The following is a 17,273-nucleotide window of genomic DNA, read 5'->3' on the forward strand; positions in this document are numbered from 1 at the left end:
GGCTCGAAAAAAAAAAAAAACAGCTCGACTACGTGCACATCATTCGCAACTCCCGAAAGGAGTTTTTCGTTTTTTTTTTCTACACCCACATTGTAATTTTTTTTTTTTAATCGAAGGTTTCTTTGCCTCACTGTTAACGTCCGAGCGCTCCACAAAGCCCACTGCAGGGAAGCCAACTTTCCTTGGCGATGATGATGATCGCGGGTGAAGTGAAGAAAAAGGAGTCGAACCCGGGTCCCTCGCGTTATGAAGCCGACGTCTATCCGATTTCCGATTACTCCATTCCGACACGCTCGAAGCAGTTTTGATTTAAAGAGGGGTGTATGCGAGCGTAAAATTAGACGAACGAGCATGAACCCCTCCGTCCAACGACGACGACGGTTGAATGCAAAGCTTTCTTCGCGCGAAATGAAATGGCGAATGGTCAGTAAAACCCGCTGCGATCAAAAGCCCAAACTGCGTGCGAGTCAAAGTCAAACGTCAACGACTATAAACCGTCTGCGAGTCGGAGTCCAAACTCAGACGACAAACAAGAAATACTTCCCTGGAAAGCTTCGCGTTCAACCATCGTCGTCGTCGAACGGATGTCTGTATCCATGTTCCCGTTTTCACGTTTTACACGGATAGCGTTTTACACCCACATAATAATTGTTTTTATCTCTTTCACTTTATCCCGGCTTCACCTTTTGAGACTGAGGGTTTTTGCTCCACACATAAATGCTTGTATCACGTCACATTTATGTCAATTTTCCTTGCCCACGCACAACACTGACAGACCACTAAACCAGACGCCTCGTCGTGCCGCTTGCGCCATAAGAGAACACACAACAACCGATCTGGATTTAAGTTAAGGGACGTTGGCATCATCGCGTGGAATTGCTCGTGGAAGTTGCGGTTCTTCCGGTCTAGACATTCGGAGAGACCGTTCGGCCGAATTGGTTGGCAGCTCGGCTTGACAAAAGGATGGGAGTCTGGCGCGGGACTTGATAGGGAGAGAGGGGATCAGGGGAGGGGGAGTAGAAGGGAAGTGGCGGGTTCGAAGAGCGGCAGTGACGCGCCCCTCACTTTAGCCAAATTGTGAGCGCTTCGCGACTTGTAGTCACGTCCCTCCGTCCTTCCCGTCCTTCTGCTCGGCTCGACCGCGTTTGCCCGCCCCGTCCCTCTGTGCGAGATCTGGCGTCGTCATTTTTTAGTTTTTCGTCAACGTTTTCTGTTTACGCGATCGCATTATCGCGCATCGCACTGCGGCTTCCTTTTGTTCTCCGTTCATTTTTATTCCCTGCTCGCGCATCAATTTGGGTCTATGTCATAATGTAGCGATCCCATGCGCCGTAGACGGGGTGAATCTTGCTTGCAAAAATGTTTTTTTTTTTTTTTCTCCGCACGTGTGGTCTTTCACCCGAGCATCGTTTCGTTACCCGCGTGGTTCGGCAGCGCTCGTAGTCCGCGGCTCTCATTGCATTGCGGGTTTCTTTTTAAATGTTTGTTTTTCTGGTTTTATGGCATATCAATGCCGACGTAGGTTACGTGGATGATGCCTGGTACATACATAACATAGTGCAAGCCTTGTCTCCCCCTCACCCACCTTTTTTTCTTCGTGTGTGATTTGACAGCCGCATGTTTTCATTCTCTCTCTTTCCATTCCCCCACCCTCACCCTTTATTTTCTCGCCGGGAGTTTCCGTATTGTGCCTTTCTTTGTCGTTATCGTTCTTCGTGCAGGTGACGTGACGTTATCGGGATGTGCCCGGTTGGGATCAACGAACTTTGGCTTCCCAGAGAGGCTCTTTCTGGGGAAGCACTCTTGGCGCAAGCATTAAGCTACGGTGTTTGTATAAGCGCTGAGGAGGGCTTATCGTCCGCGATGGTGTACTAAAAATCCTTTTAAAAGCTCTGTAGGGTTGAAGAGGTTCCACTGTTCAATGCAAATATACCGTGCAAGTGGGACAACAAGCGAACATTATTGCTCATTTATGGTCGTCTGCGTTTTCGGTTAGCTGCCTCCCTCAGCTCTGGAATTATTTTTTTTTTCATTCCAAAAGCGACGTACCACTCAAGCTATTAGGAAGGAGTGAAGTGTGCATACATTATTCCATAGGCCCACAACGTCGCAATTAAACTCTAATCTGTCACACCGGGTCGCCATCTTAGCAGTTTTCTTGCCCTTCCTTGGCCTTTTCGGATCGATTGGTGCCGGGTGAAGCTTAGGGCCACCACTGTCCTGATTAACGACATAATGGCCCGTTATTTTATCTTAATCCTCGAGTGCATAGGTATACGTGGAGCTCTCGCTTCTTTTTTTTTCGTTTTTTTTTTTTCGTTTTGTATGTGAGTGTTCTTAGCTGTCGTATGGCCAGCGCCGCGTGGGGATTATCGACCGCTTCTGGCTGTTAATCAAAACTGTCGCCCTCCGTGCCCTTCCTTCTGTTGCGAGGTGCTCTGTGTATTTGGGGTCACTTGCGTCGGGACGTACGCGTCCTTCACACCTTGGCGTTGTTCGTGCAGCCTGGCTCTTTTTGATCGTTTGCAATCCTTCGCTGATTGCGTTTGATTTTCTCCGGATGATTTCGAAAATAATTCCCGTGTCCTTGTTTTTTTTTAATTTTATTTGGTGCGTCCATACCCCAGCCCCGGCCCCTTCTTTCGTTTCCTTTTGTTTTCTTTCGAACTACAGTGCGAGACACGTCTGACCGCAATACGTTTGCTGCGGAGAATACGGAAGTGGTGCCGCCTTGAGCCTGTCAGACACTCATTAGAGGTGTTCTCTTTGGTTTCTTGGTGCTGTCTTTTTTTTTTTTTTCGCTGTAAAATTGTGCGCCTCTTGATAACATCATTTGCTCTGTGCGGTTGAAATTTCAGCTCAGCTTGTTTTCGCGCATAGGAGGGAACGTTTTGATAGTTAGTGGATTTTTTTCTTATGGGCAGTCAACACGGGATTCGAATGACGCTCTTTTTGTCCATTAAAAAAAATGTAAAGATGAATTATAAAAAAGGTATTGTGTTGTCTACGGGGGTGTTAGTATTTCATTTTTTGACTATAAATATAACTCAAAACATGTCTGATAAAGTAGAAATAAAACGGCAAGGTTTGTTTAAGAATAGTGAAATAGAAGGAGTTAAAGGCGGAGGGTTGTCCAGGCTGGTAGAAAGCAAATGGTAAAAAAATGGTAAAGAAAAAGAATAATGTGAGATGTACCTAAAATACAACTTCTACGACTAAAGAAAAACCGCCAGCACGCTGTAACAGCTATGTTATTAAACGAACGTTCACCGGAAATAAATTACGCCAGAGGTTAAGGGGGAAAGCAGTCCGAGAAACACCTGCAATATTTCACGAGTTGGGAATGTGAAAGCGTTGATGTCGTATTGAGAGCGGGTGAGCGCCTCTTCGAGTTTCGCGCTTCGAGTTGTGTTCCCGAATTTTGCTGGGACGATGTTTTCGAGTTTTACGATTCAATTGGCGGGGGCTACTTTTTAAAATTTGTTGTAATTTAGCGGGTCGGCTGTAGAGGGAATCCATTTCGATGTTGCTTAGAATTGCTGTGCATGGTGATGCACTCCTCCGATTTTCACGGGGCTGGTGCGATGACCACGGCGGGGCTGTTCTGGAGGTCGTGGGTGTTCTGGAGACATGTATTCTGGAGGTCGTGGGCTCGGATCCCACCCGGCGGGCATTTTCTCTCCACTTTCTTTCTCTTTCAAAAATTCTACATCTGTTTCAACGATAATAAATGGCCTACCGAATTCTCCCCTTTGCTTTATTTGGCATTCTTGACTGCCAACCCTTATTTATTTCTGTCTTAATTCAACGAGCCCCTCATCCCACTCTGATTCGCTATATATATATATATATATATACACATACTGCGACCATTCCTGTTATAGCGATGCGCGGCTACGTATGTATGGTATGCGAATTCGGCGGGACGTAAATGAACTTTCGATTTGAACCGAACTCCATGCAGCGCAGTGGTTAGTCCTAACCAAATTGTTTTTCCCACGAAGCGTGGTTTTTGGAGACAACGAAGCTCCCCCCTTCGTTTGGCTTATCCTATAATACAACTCGAAACGGTAACGTTTACAAGATCGCCAGGAGTATAAAATTCAATACAGGCACTTAAATGTGTACTTTAAGTTGCTGATCTGTGTTCTCCGGTCTTCAAATTTAAGTAGAGAAACGAAGCACTCTTCTTTTGCGAACTCGAAAACGGAATCAAGATCGAATTTGTGGTCGCATGATTATTATTTATTTGATGTATGGGTCGCGATTTCCTCGATTCCGACGTTGGTCGCCGGTTGATTGCCACGTAGGCAGTATACTCAGTACTTGTCCTCGGTTTGGCGATCGTGGCTGGCGCTCATAATGATGTTCTGCTAGCGTGCTCTGTCTCTAAGAATTTTACATACGATATGGAATTGTTTCTCGCGCTTTAAGAGCTAAAGAAAGAAAAGAAATGCTTTATGCCTCATGGCGTTTCAAAGAAAACTGAAGAATGTTTTAACGATGGTGCTGTTGTTGCCGGCGGTAATGTGTGCGGCGTCATCGGAAAAAAAAAAATCCTTAGTCATAGTTCCTCTCGCCGTTTACCGCCCTCGTTAAAGATCCCCAGGGGGTCAAAATTAATCCGGAGCCCTCCACTACGGCGCGCCTCATCGCTTGCGTTGCGTCGGCGCGTTAAACCCCACAATCAATCAATCAGTTTACCGCCCTCGTGAGCACGCTTCTTACGGGGAGCGCCCGCCGTCGTCCAGGCTTGCGCCTGGCGCTCGCAAAAATACCAGTAAAACAGTTCACGTGCGTCCGCGGAAAAACGCCTTTCCGAGGCAACTTGCAGGTCTCGCTACCTCGATTTGACGAGCACTAACTGGCGGAAGTCTACAATGGCGAGGATGAGACTACAGAACATTTGCCTACTCCATGTGATTGGCGTGATGAAGACGGCGAGATAGGTGGATATGACGATGACGACGAACATGTAAATAAATAATTTCAAACTTACTGCTATGCGTGTTGCCGTGTCTTTCAGTGCTTACATAGAAAGAAATCTTCCAGCTTCGCTTCGGCTCAAGCTTTGCGCGACTTAGTGCAATCTTCGCCATTTGTTTTTAATTTCTTTCGAGAGCCGTCGTGGTGTAATAGCTGCTAGTGTACTTTAGCGCTTATCTTCATAACTTGGCAGTGTTCTACAACGCTCCCTTCGCTAGGAAGGTGGCAGCATTTATATTTGAAATTTTTATGCGGTATGCATTGCGTAGCGGTACCTGGCAACTTTTCTATTTTGGCACACACGTAAAGTTGTTTCAGGTGGCATGTAACTCTGCGATTTTCCGTTGTATTTTTTTCGCTGTCTAGTTGGTGAGAGGAAACTAACGCAAAACAAGCACCATCTCGGTTAAAATGCTTTCCGCTGCACCACTTTCCGCTGCACCGCTGGCCTATGAAAAGCTTATGCGTCGCAACGACGCTATTTAGAGGGCTGCAGAGGCATTGCTTGAAGAAATAGGTAATGAGAGGCAGAAGCTTTTACCGTTTCTCTGTCTAGGGCTGTTTTAATTATGTAGCTATATTGTTGTTCTACTTCTTGGCGAGTAGCGGAGGTTTTCGTATAAATGTTTCGAAGAAGGCACGTGTTCTTTTTTTTTTTTTTTTTCGACGTTGCTTTATCCGAAGCTCATGTCTTGGCGAATACGTGCGGGATTTTTTTGTCGGCGGTTTCCTGACGTCGCTGATTAAAGCCGAACTTGGCCCGTCAATTTCAATGTTGGAGACCGTAGTTGTGAGCAGTAGAGGGTCGCGGCGTAGAATCAAGCCGTGTTTCACGTGAGTATACTAGCTGTTTGCTACCTCCTGCCGTTATCGTTGAATTATTCTCATTCTTGTCAAGTGGCTTTCATTTCTGTATGTGTCTTTTATTGTTTAATCTGCTTCAAGGCAGCGCGATTACGTACAATATTCTGTCGTGACAAGTACGCCGCTGACCTTATTCTGGGCGATGTGCCAACTTTTTTTCGCCGAGCTTCACACACACGTGACGCGAACCTTCAAGATTAGAGCATATATGCTCACGAAGTCGTTTCACTGGCTAAAGTATACGCTAGTTGTAGCGCTGCAGATTGGGCGAGCAGCGCTGTTTGGTTGTGCACGGTAGCAGTCGACTCGCTTCGAACGCCCCCGTCTGCAGCGCCGCACACCGGCTACCCTGCAGGTGTTGCCCAACGCACTGTCTTGCCTGCCGCCGACGCGCGCTTGACAACCTGCATATTCATTTACCACACTCTTTTTTTAGAGCGTTTATTTGTCGGAGTCTCGTAGGACGCAAAGTTAGGCAAGACCACAGCAAGCGGTGCATGTCGGCTATGTTGCATCGCTGCGGTGGCAAACTGGGCAACCGGGGGTTTGTAAAGCAATCTTGGAAGTGAGGCCATTGACGGGTCACGGCGGGAGTTAAGGCCATCCCCACCCGGATCCTCCTAAGCGCAACCTCTTCGGCACGGGTAAGGGTGGCAGCACACGGTGGAATAAGAGCGTGTGTGCGGCGCCGGAGGTGTTCCTTTTTAGTCAGCAGGATCTTGATAGACAGGCTGGATGCATGCACCCTTGGCGTAAATTTTTGAAATGAAGGCAGGCATATACATGAAGGTGTAAAACTGCAGCAGCAACTTGCGTTCTAATTCAAATGTAGTAGAGAATAACAGGCAATTTTTCACCGCCGTAAAGAACGTCTAACCGCTCTCATTAGACTGGCCGGGTTAGAAGTGTTATATCTGTTATATCGCTGTTCGCAAAAGAAGCTCATTTGTCGTTTCTCGCCGCTTTCTAGCATCCGTATTTGGGTGGTTGCGGACAAACGGCACAAGTCGCGTTCTATTGCGCGTAATTTAAACCAAATTACGTAATAATATTGCGATAACATGCTCTACATGCGTTCAACCTGTTAATCGCATCATGCTTGAAATGCTTGTGATCAGTGTCCTAAAAGGAGGTTAGTTTCACTGCTGACAATATCGCCACTTTGAATGCTTAAACTGCAAGTCCTGGCATCATGCTAACGCGTTTTTATTTGCAACGAGGTAAGCATTCTTTACGGTGTCTGTTTCGAAAAACACCATATTTGCATCCACCGCGAATTTCTGAGAGGGTATACAATGAAAGCGCGTTAATTCGAACTTCGATATTTCGAATTTATGGATAATTCGAACTGTGGGATTTGGCCCGGCCGAGTCTCCATAGACGTCTTATGTATGAAGAAGCCCGTTTACTCGAACCCGAGTTAGGCTCCGCCCCGGATATGTCGAAATACGCGCCACCGCGCCGTCAGCTTTGGGCCTGCAGGGGCATGGCCTGAGAAACGGCCCCGCTGCTTACACACGAGACTGCGTCGCCCCCGGAAAGGAAAGAAAAGCAGAGAGAGGAGTAAAATCGTGTTAAGAGCAATCTAAAACCCCCATAGCGGACGTCTTGGAAGGAGTTTGTTTGCGGGGTGTGGGGAGTGTGGACAGATGGCATCATTTCTGATATTTCTGATGTTAGAAGCGAAGCTGCCAGAGACCACGAGGAGGGGGAGCACAAAGCATTAGTGCGGCTATCGCGCGGACGTAATCTCCGGATGGAATTCAATTCTTCCCGTCTCTTCAGTTGGTAGTACGCCAAAATGAGGCACTCCGCTCGTTCGTTAGGGAAAAAAAAAAAAAAAAAAGTTGTAGCTTTCGCCTTCGAGAGTAAAAAGCAGGCTTCAATCGCGGCCATTTCGAAGCATTCAGTTGCTGACATGCTCAACTGCTCCACAATCGCATTGTACGGCTTTTGTGCTTGTTCAAACTTTCAATAATTCGAACTGATTTGGCGCCCCCTTGCAGTTCGAAATAACGAGCTTTTACTGTATCTGCTGAATTTTTTTTTGTTAATTAAGCGTGAACGAATGTCTTGAGCTGAATTGGATGTGGGCCCGAACAAAGCCAAACTGCGTTATACATTTGGAATAATCACGCCCGCCGCAGTCTGTGGGTTGCGGTTCATCTTTAAATCTCGGTTTTCATTTCCAAGCGTCTGACTGTGCAAGTTTCGCGAAATTCTGGGCACCTGCAGCGCTGTGAGTCGGGTCAGCTTCCGGCGGCGCTGTTGACGAGCGCCATGGTCGGTCGCGACGAGCGCGGCGGCCCGGTTTTTAATCGCCGGCGTGGCGCGTTTCCTGGCCAATTTAAGGTCCTGAATGGAGCCGGAACGCGGCTCGAGCAGACGGGAGACGGCGGTTGTACCGCCTCGGGGTGCGGGTGCTCGCGGCGCCCTGTTTAATTAAACGCGCAGGGTGTACACGGCCTGATTTTACGCCCGTGACTCTCCTCAGTCGGCGCTGCAGTCGATGTTGATTGTGTTCTGCCGGCGCGTTCCCTTTCGCTCATCGTGCGTTCTGAACTAGGGCGGCGCTATAAACTGTTTGTTTGGTGCTGTCTCGTGTCGCGTGTTAACATCTGGTACACGGGGCAGATTGATGTAATCACTTAATCGCGCGACAAAAAAAAAAAAAAAAAAGAAAAAGAAAATTGAAGCCCCTTTCATTAGAAGAAAGACGGTTAAAACGCAAAGCTCAGATCGTGTAGGAATGGCAAAATCGGATAGACGTCGGCTTCATAACGTGAGGGACCCAATTTCGACTCCGAGCACGGCAAGGTTTTTTTTTTTTTTTCGCCTGGTGTGTCTTCGCTTATCATCGTCATCGTTTTGCGAAACCCATTGTGCAAAGTTGGCTTTGCTGCAGTGCGTTCCGGCGCGACATCAAACGGCATCAGTGAGGCGTAAAAACCTTCGCTTAAAAAAAAACAAAAAAACGGAACGCGTAGCTTCTGGTCTTGTTTTGTCCTCATTAACAAAACGAAGGAAACGCTTAAGCACTCAAATTTTAATTCTTCTCGTCCGCTGGTATTCTGGTTCGTATTGATTTGGGAGGATACGTCGCCGTATATGTCGTTGGGCATTGAGACATCGTTGTTGGATATATCTGGTAGTGAGAAGGGTGCGGTGTGCATGATCTGCGATATGATTTGACGCAGAATCAGGGGACCTCAGGTTTACTAACGAATTGGGACAGCTGAAAACATTTGAAATAACCGCACTCACTCACGCACGCACGGACGCAATTACAAAGACGCACGCGTGATTTGCGATTTGAATTTCGCGGGAGTTGAAAATGGCCCATAGTTATTGCGCTACTCACAGCGGTCCCGTGGTTTGCATATGAGCGGGTTCCATTACTATTGCCACTGCCGGGGGCGTCGTCATCGGCGTCATAATCATCATCATTATGCGGGAAACATGATCCCGCGAGCGCATTCGGATTTGTATTGCGAAAAAGGTTTCCTCAATGTGTGTTCGTTTGCCTTTGCTCTCTTGACGTATAGAGTGCAACGGGGAACCCCTCGTGCAGTTTCCTTTGTTCGTTTGCATCGTGAGTCGACGCATGATATTTCTTGTGGTCTCTTGCATTGTTTTAAAACAAATTCTAAGCGGGGGGGACGTTGCATTTGTTCGTTTTAGGCTAACAACAGTGGCTGATTACTGCGTAGACAACTAACCAGTCAGGACAAACAGTTTTGCTTACCTGAAGGAACTGACTCGCCTTCTAATTGACTATTTAACAGCAAGCTAACGGGCTTGAGTTTTCAGTTAAAATGTCTTTCCCCCGCAAAGTGATGACCAGTGTGGATCAATTGGGGCTTTTGAATACTTCCTACCACTTCACAGTTTCACAGTTTTGGGACCTCAAAGTGGACACATAATTCCTTCATATAAATGCCCTCATTGTTCAAGGTGTGTGCAGCCAAATGGCCGGATCAATTATCAATCGCAGTAGTAGGTAATTTCGTTTACCGTTTTCAAGTGTTGTAGGGCCGGCGGGCTTTCTGCTAGCGGGGTGACGGCTTAATGCACAACACTGCTGCGGTGCACAGTTAGAACATTTGTTTCCATCTCTCCGAGCTCCATGAGCGAATGACAAATCATCTTTAAACCACATCTACGGAGGCAAAAGTAACTAGTCACATAGCACAGCTAGTGTTACTGTGACGCCCTGTACGGGGATCGGGTGCAGTAGATATTTGTGCAACTTTTGACCTGATGTAATATTATGCTTGGTTTTTTTTTACCGGGTGCATTTTCTTGAACATATGGCCGGGAATTAATATTCGTCTGTTCGTTCGTCTGTTTGTTCGTCTCTTTCTTCGTCTGTCCGTCCGTCCGTCCGTCCGTCCGTCCGTCCGTCCGTCCGTCCGTCCGTCTGTCTGTCTGTCTGTCTGTCTGTCTGTGTATGTCCGTCCGTCCGTCCGTCGGTTTGCTGAAACAGATTATACCATGATGTGTTTAGATGCGCTCAGAGTAAATGCGTTCAGGTCAGGTGATTTCTTTCGAGTGGTGGTCGGTCGCTGCCTTCCCCCCTAACCCCTTCTCCTCCGCTCCCTTCCCCGCCTCTTCTTCTCCCGCAGAAGTACCTGCTGGAGCATGAGCAGCAGGGAGCGTCGCTGAAGAAGCTCCAGACTGCCGTGGACTACCAGACGGCCAAGTCGGAGGACATGGCGGACAAGGACCTGCGATCCAGGGGTGAGTCTCGCACACGGGGCCTCCTCCTTTTGACGCGGCCGTTTCCGGCGGACTTTTCTTCTTTTTTTTTTTTCAGGTCAGTCCGTCCGTCTTACATTGTTTCCCAAGGTATTTTTTGAGAGTGGGAGTGACCAGTGTAGGGGTGGGGAGGGGAAAGGGCGCGGAAGCCTGCGATAATGTTGTACCGGGAAGCATTTATTTTACCTAATTTCTTTGTTGGGGCCGTTTGTGCGGCATTCGTGTAGTGGAGTCCTGAACCAGTTTCTATCGCAGCGCTTCAAGAAAATAAAGAAAAAAAAAAAAAAACCTCTGCTCATCTTCATATCCCAGCTTCCTTTTGGTATACGCACACTGATGACTGCCGATATCGTTTTCTTTTATTGTCGAGTGGGAATGCGTGAACGATCGTTTCCTTTGCACCTCCACTTCTACGCGTATCGGTGCTAGCGGCTTGTTTATACGGAAAGCGTCCTAACGAAACAAGGAAACAGAGCGAAAGTTGGCCTATAAATTTTGCACCGTTCGCTTAAACGCCACATTTATCGTCGCAGGCGCGCTAAGTAAAACCAGTAAAGAACGGGGCGTTAAATATTTCGCCTCTTCGTAATTGCCTGCTCGACTGACGTCTGGCGACAACAGCAAGGAACGCAAACTTGTCTGACAAAGTAACACACACACAAAAATAGTTTTGACCACGCCGCTAGCCGAGATAAATTGGCCGATTAACGTTGTCACCGGACCTCTACACAGTGCGACCTCCTCGCCCACCTTTCAATTTTCGTCTTTCTCGTGGTAGTGTTGCAGCGCCATCAGTGAGATTTCAACGTCGGTGACGGCGCAGACCCAAGATTTCTTTTTTATTCTTTCATTCCCGTCGGTTTCGCGCACAACAGAGTTCGTTTTCTTCTGCGCGAACTTTTTTTTTGTCTGTGTGCGCTCAGTGTCCGAAAGCGCTGACTTGGCACGCGTCGAAAAGTGCGAACGACACCTCGGCGTTTTCCGAAATTCGTCCCCGTAAATTATCCTTTGCGAGACGTCAGCGCGGTTTAGCGTGCCGTATACTTGGGTAGGGAAAAGGAAAAAATATGGGTGTCGTGGGCGTGCGCAAGATAAAGGAAATGGAAGGGTGGATGGGAGCTATGCTGAAACACGGTCGCACTTTGAACGCGGAACGAAAGTTTTGTTTGCTTAGGAAGGAGAACTGCTGTCGGGAATGACTGACGTTTGTTTAAAATGGATGTTTTGTCAGGGGCTTGTAGGGTTCTGCGTTGACGTTTCAGAGCGTCAACGGAAGCTTTTTCGTATTTACTTAAATAAAACGAAAAAAAAAAATGGTCGCGGAGCGTGTAATACCGGACTTGGATGTCCACCCACCGCCTACGGCCGCACTCCATGCAATAACAATGAAAAACACATTTTCCAATCGAACGAAATTTTATATGGCTTGTAAGTGTTTGGCATTATTTATGGCCTTTCATACGTCAGCGAGTCGAGTAGGAATTTTTCATTTGTTTATTTATCGTAGTGGCTGGGAGGGTATACATTGTGTTGGCTGTGTGTGCATTCCGGAAGTGGCAGTAGTGGACTGTATTTAGTGCGTGTTAGTGAATAGTGAGAAATTGTAGTGAATACCGTGATAACGCGCAGAGGCGGGGGTAATGGTTTGAGGGATTGATTTTTACAGAGGCGATCAATGGGCCGACAGTAAGTTTTAACACAAAACCGTTGCGCCGCAAACGCAGGTAGTAAAGCCTAGTATGCCACTGTTCTATTACGGGGTCGCAGAGGATGAAGAGGGATATCTTTATGGATAAGGACAAGTCAGGCTGGGAGCGAGCTTGGCTTGCTACTGCATACGGATATGAGAGTGGTAAAAATTGGTGAAAGAAGCGGACACTAAAACACACACACACAAACACTAACAAACGCGGTGAAGCACGCAGAAACTGACAGACGCACGAACGCACACACAGTGCGCGCGCAGGAGTAAAGTTAAGGCGAACGCTCGCAGAGTTTTGTTCAGGCCAGAGTCACGGAGAAATGACACCAAGGCACTTGTAGTCCGTGTTGCCACGGCAGCCGAGTGCCATGCATGGGCGCCCCAATGAGCAATATGAAAAAAAAGGCCTGATCGTAGCGTCACTCATGATTAGCTTGGGAACGTCGTTCTATACTAAAAAGCAGCGGACGTGTGATGAAAAAGAAAGAAGCAAGTGAAAGGAAAAGTGGCCTTGGTGATAGCGCAGATGGGAATAGAGAAATTCGCAGCGGAAGCTGGTATGCTTCAAGGCACGGAAGTTTGGTAGCGATTGTGTGTTGGTAGCCAACGTTGCCTGTACATTCCGAATGGATGTATTTTTGTTCTAAAATCGCCATTTTAACAGCAGAGCTGTTCCAGCGTTTAGTTCCGCCGTGGGGCGTTACTATAGAAAACTCAGCCCAGCCGAGCGCACGTGGGTGTGCGCCTCGTGAGGAGCGCCCGGCGTCGGCCAGCTCGACCTTCGAGAACACTCTCTCCCCCAGCGTTCGTCTGCTCGCCAGTTCACGTGCGTTCATACCTCAAGTGGGGAGCACAGAACAGCTCGCGCTGCAGAAGAGTTCGCGAAGCCGGTTTTCGCGGGTTCTAGCGCGTGCTAACGCGGTCCATTTTGTGAGAGATGTAATAGGCTGCGGACAAAACGATCCGGGAATGCCAATCATGGAGAACTTTGAGCGGCGAGTTGGGAAATCCATGCGAGGTACAGCATCCGGGTCTCCGACGAAGGGAGAGGGGCGGCCAGCTATGCTATCGCATCCTCCGTCACCCCTCTCCCCTAGACCGAGTTTTAAACAAAGTGCAACTCCGCCTCCTCCCTCTCCTCTCCAGCCATGCACCATTAGGGCAAGATGCGCCCCTGTTTTCAGAGCGCAGCTCTTAAGCGCCCGCTCCTGTGGTTTCGCGGCGTCCCTCGCTGTCGTCCCTCGTTGTAACCGAGGGAGCGAGGAGGACACCGAAAATATAGCGAGGAAGAAGGTGAGGGAGGAGAGTATGACGAAAGTGTGAGATGGAGGGCGGTATGCTGAGTGCGCGGCGCGAGACGTGCTTCGCGGCGGCGACCTTTTACGACATAACGCCAAAGTAGCGCGCGCCGTCGTGCGTTCGCCGATGTCGCGATCACTTCCTGAGACGAAAGAAGTGCTGCCCGAGGAACAGCGCCGCCGACGCCAGAATGCAGAGGCGCGCGCCGCCGAAGCAGCAGGTATGCGCTGTCACCGAGAAAGCTCTGCAGTTCGTGCTGCGCTGAAATTTCGCGTTTGGGAGTCTCGTAATCGTCAGCGAATGTTTTATTGTGTTTTTGCATTAAATTTCACAATAAAAAGAGAAAGCAATATGTGATGACGTTTAGGTGTATTCGAGCCCGGTGCAGTGTCATTACGGTTAACGACATCTTTCTTCCAGTAGTATTAACAAAATTCATTGTCTACTACATCCTTGTGCCGGCCCATTTGTTGACGTCAGCTATGGCGATACTTCTGTGGCAAGCCAACGGGGAAACGTTTAAGCGAATTGCGAGCATGTTCAACTTGCAGCGCCAGCGCGGTTGCGGCTGGCTGCGGAGAGTGCAGCCAATTTCTGCTGGCGTCTCTGTTGAGTTGTGGCGACATGGTTGTAGTGAGAATCAATAGGGTTGCTGCGGAACTTCGAAGGAAAAGATGGAAGCTCATCGAGCTCGGAAAAAGGGCTCGGTGCACCACTACAGCTGACCCCGAATGTCGTGCGTTTCACTACAGAGCAGGCGTAGTTTCTTTTTTTCTTCTTCTTCTGAAGTTCGTGTTGTAGCATAATTAGTGGTGCTGTTTTGTTTTATGATCGGTTCGCGATTCCTTCTCGGAAAGCCAGTTCTGTAGAATTTATTGCGAATGGCCATGACTTCTTTTTTTTTTTTCCTGCATATTTAGCTGAAGTTCAGAAGCGGACACGTCTGCTGCTAAACTAGACGGAGTGTCAAAAAAAAAAAAAAAAAAAAAAAAAACACCCACGCGCACAGAGAACGGAGCTGGCTCCTGACTTACACGGCGCGCAGCTGTGGCGAAAGGCGACGCCGTTTCACTTTTCGCGCCCTGCACCGTTTTTGAGGCTGCTGGATGGGAGGCGAAGCTTTAGTGTCGTTCCGTGTTGTGTCTACACGGGATGGCGCGCATCCGGTGATGTTGTTCTCCCCGCCGTGGCCCGTGCGGGCAGCTCCGCTGTCTTGTTTACTTTGCGGCTGCTGCTGCTGCTACTGCTGGGAGCGCGATCGCGGTACGCACTTACCGCGCCGAGATAACGGCGCTAAATTCTCCGCTATTCTCCCGAATGACCCGGCCGATTACGGCGCCGCTGACGAACTGCTTTTGTTCCTGCTACCTTCACTTGGCCGCAGCTTTGTTTCGTCCGCGGCAGAACGTTGTTACTTCCCTGCGTCGTACGTGGTGCACGTAGTTTAGGTAGCTTCGCACGCACGCTTTCGTCCTCCCAATTGAGGCGCTATACCCCGTTGCGTTCGGTGCTAGGGCGGATCCAGCCGGCGGGCGCGTATGATCGTTTCCGGAAGGGTGCTTTGGTACTATCGCCTAGGGCTCAATTGGCTGCAACGCGTTGGTTGAGTGAGGGTCTTGCGGCTTTCTCTGGCTGTTTCGGGCTCTCCTGTGGCAAGGTGTCCGGCCGGAATAGTTTGCACGGATGTGTGCGGTAGCGAGGAAATAGTACACGTGTTAAGACGTGCACGTAGCGAAAAGAGTACGATCGTTGCGCATTACTCACTAGTGAGGGTCTTTCCTTTACCATAAGCCTAGCTGTAGAGCCCTAATGAAAGGTAGTCGTTGTAACATAGAGTATCGCGCAGCCCGGGTCGAACGCTTTTGAGTGCATCGCTCCTACGTATGCTTCCTTCCCGTACGTGGCGCTCACCCAGCGCGCCGCGGTTGATGTCCGAGAATCGCGCGTTCTTACTGTTCTCCCGTTTGATGAACCGGGTCACTACAACTAAGAGCTGCAGATGCTGCAAGCCTTTGCTGAAGTTTCCGCTCTAGGCTGGACTCTATAGCTTTTACTGCAAAGCAATATATTGGACGGCGTGATTTGGTCCAACACCGCTACTGTTGAAGGATGAGTCCGACGAAGAAGCACTCGAAGGTTTTAGAGGTTCAAAGGTCAACTGATTTAATTACTGATACTTAGATTTAAAACATAGAGGCAAAACGTTAAAACTGATACAGATAAATAGGAGAAGACAGGCACTCAAGAGTACTTAACGAAACATAGTTGGCGGGCGAAGGGCTCCCGGCGTCTAGCCCCGACGACCCGCAGCAAGTGGCTCCCCTGGTGTAGCTGCCGCTCCGGCACCTCAATAGCCAGCGGAACCGCGTTATATTCGCTTCAAGCGGTCCGGTGGGGGACGTATTGGGGGGAAAAGTGCATCCTGGAGCGTGCGGACCTAATGGAAGAAGGCTTTCTGCAGCCAATCGGCGAGACGCTTCTTACCTCAATCAGCCACATTTTTGAAAGGAAAAAGGAACCAATCACGGAAGCCGCAAAGTTCAAACTCGAAGGCGCCCGTTTCTAGAAAAAGAATTACTGTTGAGAATAAAGTAAAGGTATACAAACTCGAAAGGGGAAAATTGCCCCCATCTCCCCGCGAGGGAACCATGGTGTGATGCGGCGCATGCATACGCGAAATGAGAGAGTACACGTGTTTTAGCGACCACCACCCAGCTCTTTATTACATTTAAGAATGATGACTTTATGGTCAGTAAAGTGCACAGTGAGCGGTTGCCGCAGCAGTGGTCCAATCTTGGTTTCATCGTCGATGTTCGAGAAGAACGGGAGCGAGCGCTGACTGAACCGCCGGGGAGCGATACCCGCTTTATATTCACAGCGCTTAAAGGAGAGGAGACCGCGAGAAAGAGTCACGCATGCGCGCACATGCGCACCGGAGCAGCTGTTAACGCAGCGTTAACGCAGCGAAGCGCGCGCCAACCAAGCGCGCCAGCTGTCGTTATGCTAATGCGCCGGAGTGAGAGTGTTGCGCACAGCTGTGGGAGAGACGAACGGAGGAGAGTCGCGCATGCGCAGGGGGCGTGCGGAAGGACGCCGACGACGCAGGAGGGACATGCCTCAGAGCAAGAGATGCGCCGCATCTAAAAAGACAGGCGGCCGTTTGAACGAGACCGGGGGTTCGGAGCACAGAGCGGCCCGCGTAGACGCAACGGGGGGTCGGAGACGCCACTGCGGCGCGGTAACCTGAGACGGGCCGATGGCTCGCTCCCCTCAACAGTAGCGTACTCCGGCCGGTCCGAGCGCAAACACACGCGCCGGAGCCTTTTCTCAGAAAAAAAGGGGGCCAGGGCATCGCCGCGTCCGAACCGTTCTCACACAAAGCGCTTGGAAGCAAGAGCCTTGGCTGCGGGAACAGAACTCAAAACAACCAAAAAACATCAACAGACCTCCGCTTCGCGACAATATGTCTCACCCCCCCCCCCCCCCCCCTTCTCCGCAGTTTTCATTCCGGTGTATCCGATATACCCGGCGCCACCTCTATGCTCCTCCTCTCCAACGCCAACCCCTTTTTACAACTGTTATACCCCTCGCCACCGCCGCTACCTCTTTCATACGTTGCGCATACGGCTGATAACGGCGGTAGCGCCTTTACCAGATGATTGCG

The 17,273-nt window shown here is 49.2% G+C and overlaps 1 protein-coding gene across 8 annotated transcripts in view; it reads left to right on the plus strand.

The window, feature by feature from the left end:
- Dys (Dystrophin) overlaps positions 1 to 17,273 on the plus strand; it is a 478,030-nt gene that overhangs the window by 291,697 nt on the left and 169,060 nt on the right. For all 8 annotated transcript variants that reach the window (XM_077685804.1, XM_077685803.1, XM_077685805.1 and 5 more), the window contains one exon: positions 10,476 to 10,590. In XM_077685804.1, coding sequence (XP_077541930.1) covers positions 10,476 to 10,590 — 115 coding nt within the window. The remainder of the gene's footprint in view (positions 1 to 10,475; positions 10,591 to 17,273) is intronic.

Source organism: Haemaphysalis longicornis, unplaced genomic scaffold (genome assembly GCF_048455015.1).
Source record: "Haemaphysalis longicornis isolate Haplotype H1 unplaced genomic scaffold, Haemaphysalis longicornis Haplotype H1 scaffold_9, whole genome shotgun sequence".
Classification (NCBI taxonomy): Eukaryota; Metazoa; Arthropoda; class Arachnida; order Ixodida; family Ixodidae; genus Haemaphysalis; species Haemaphysalis longicornis.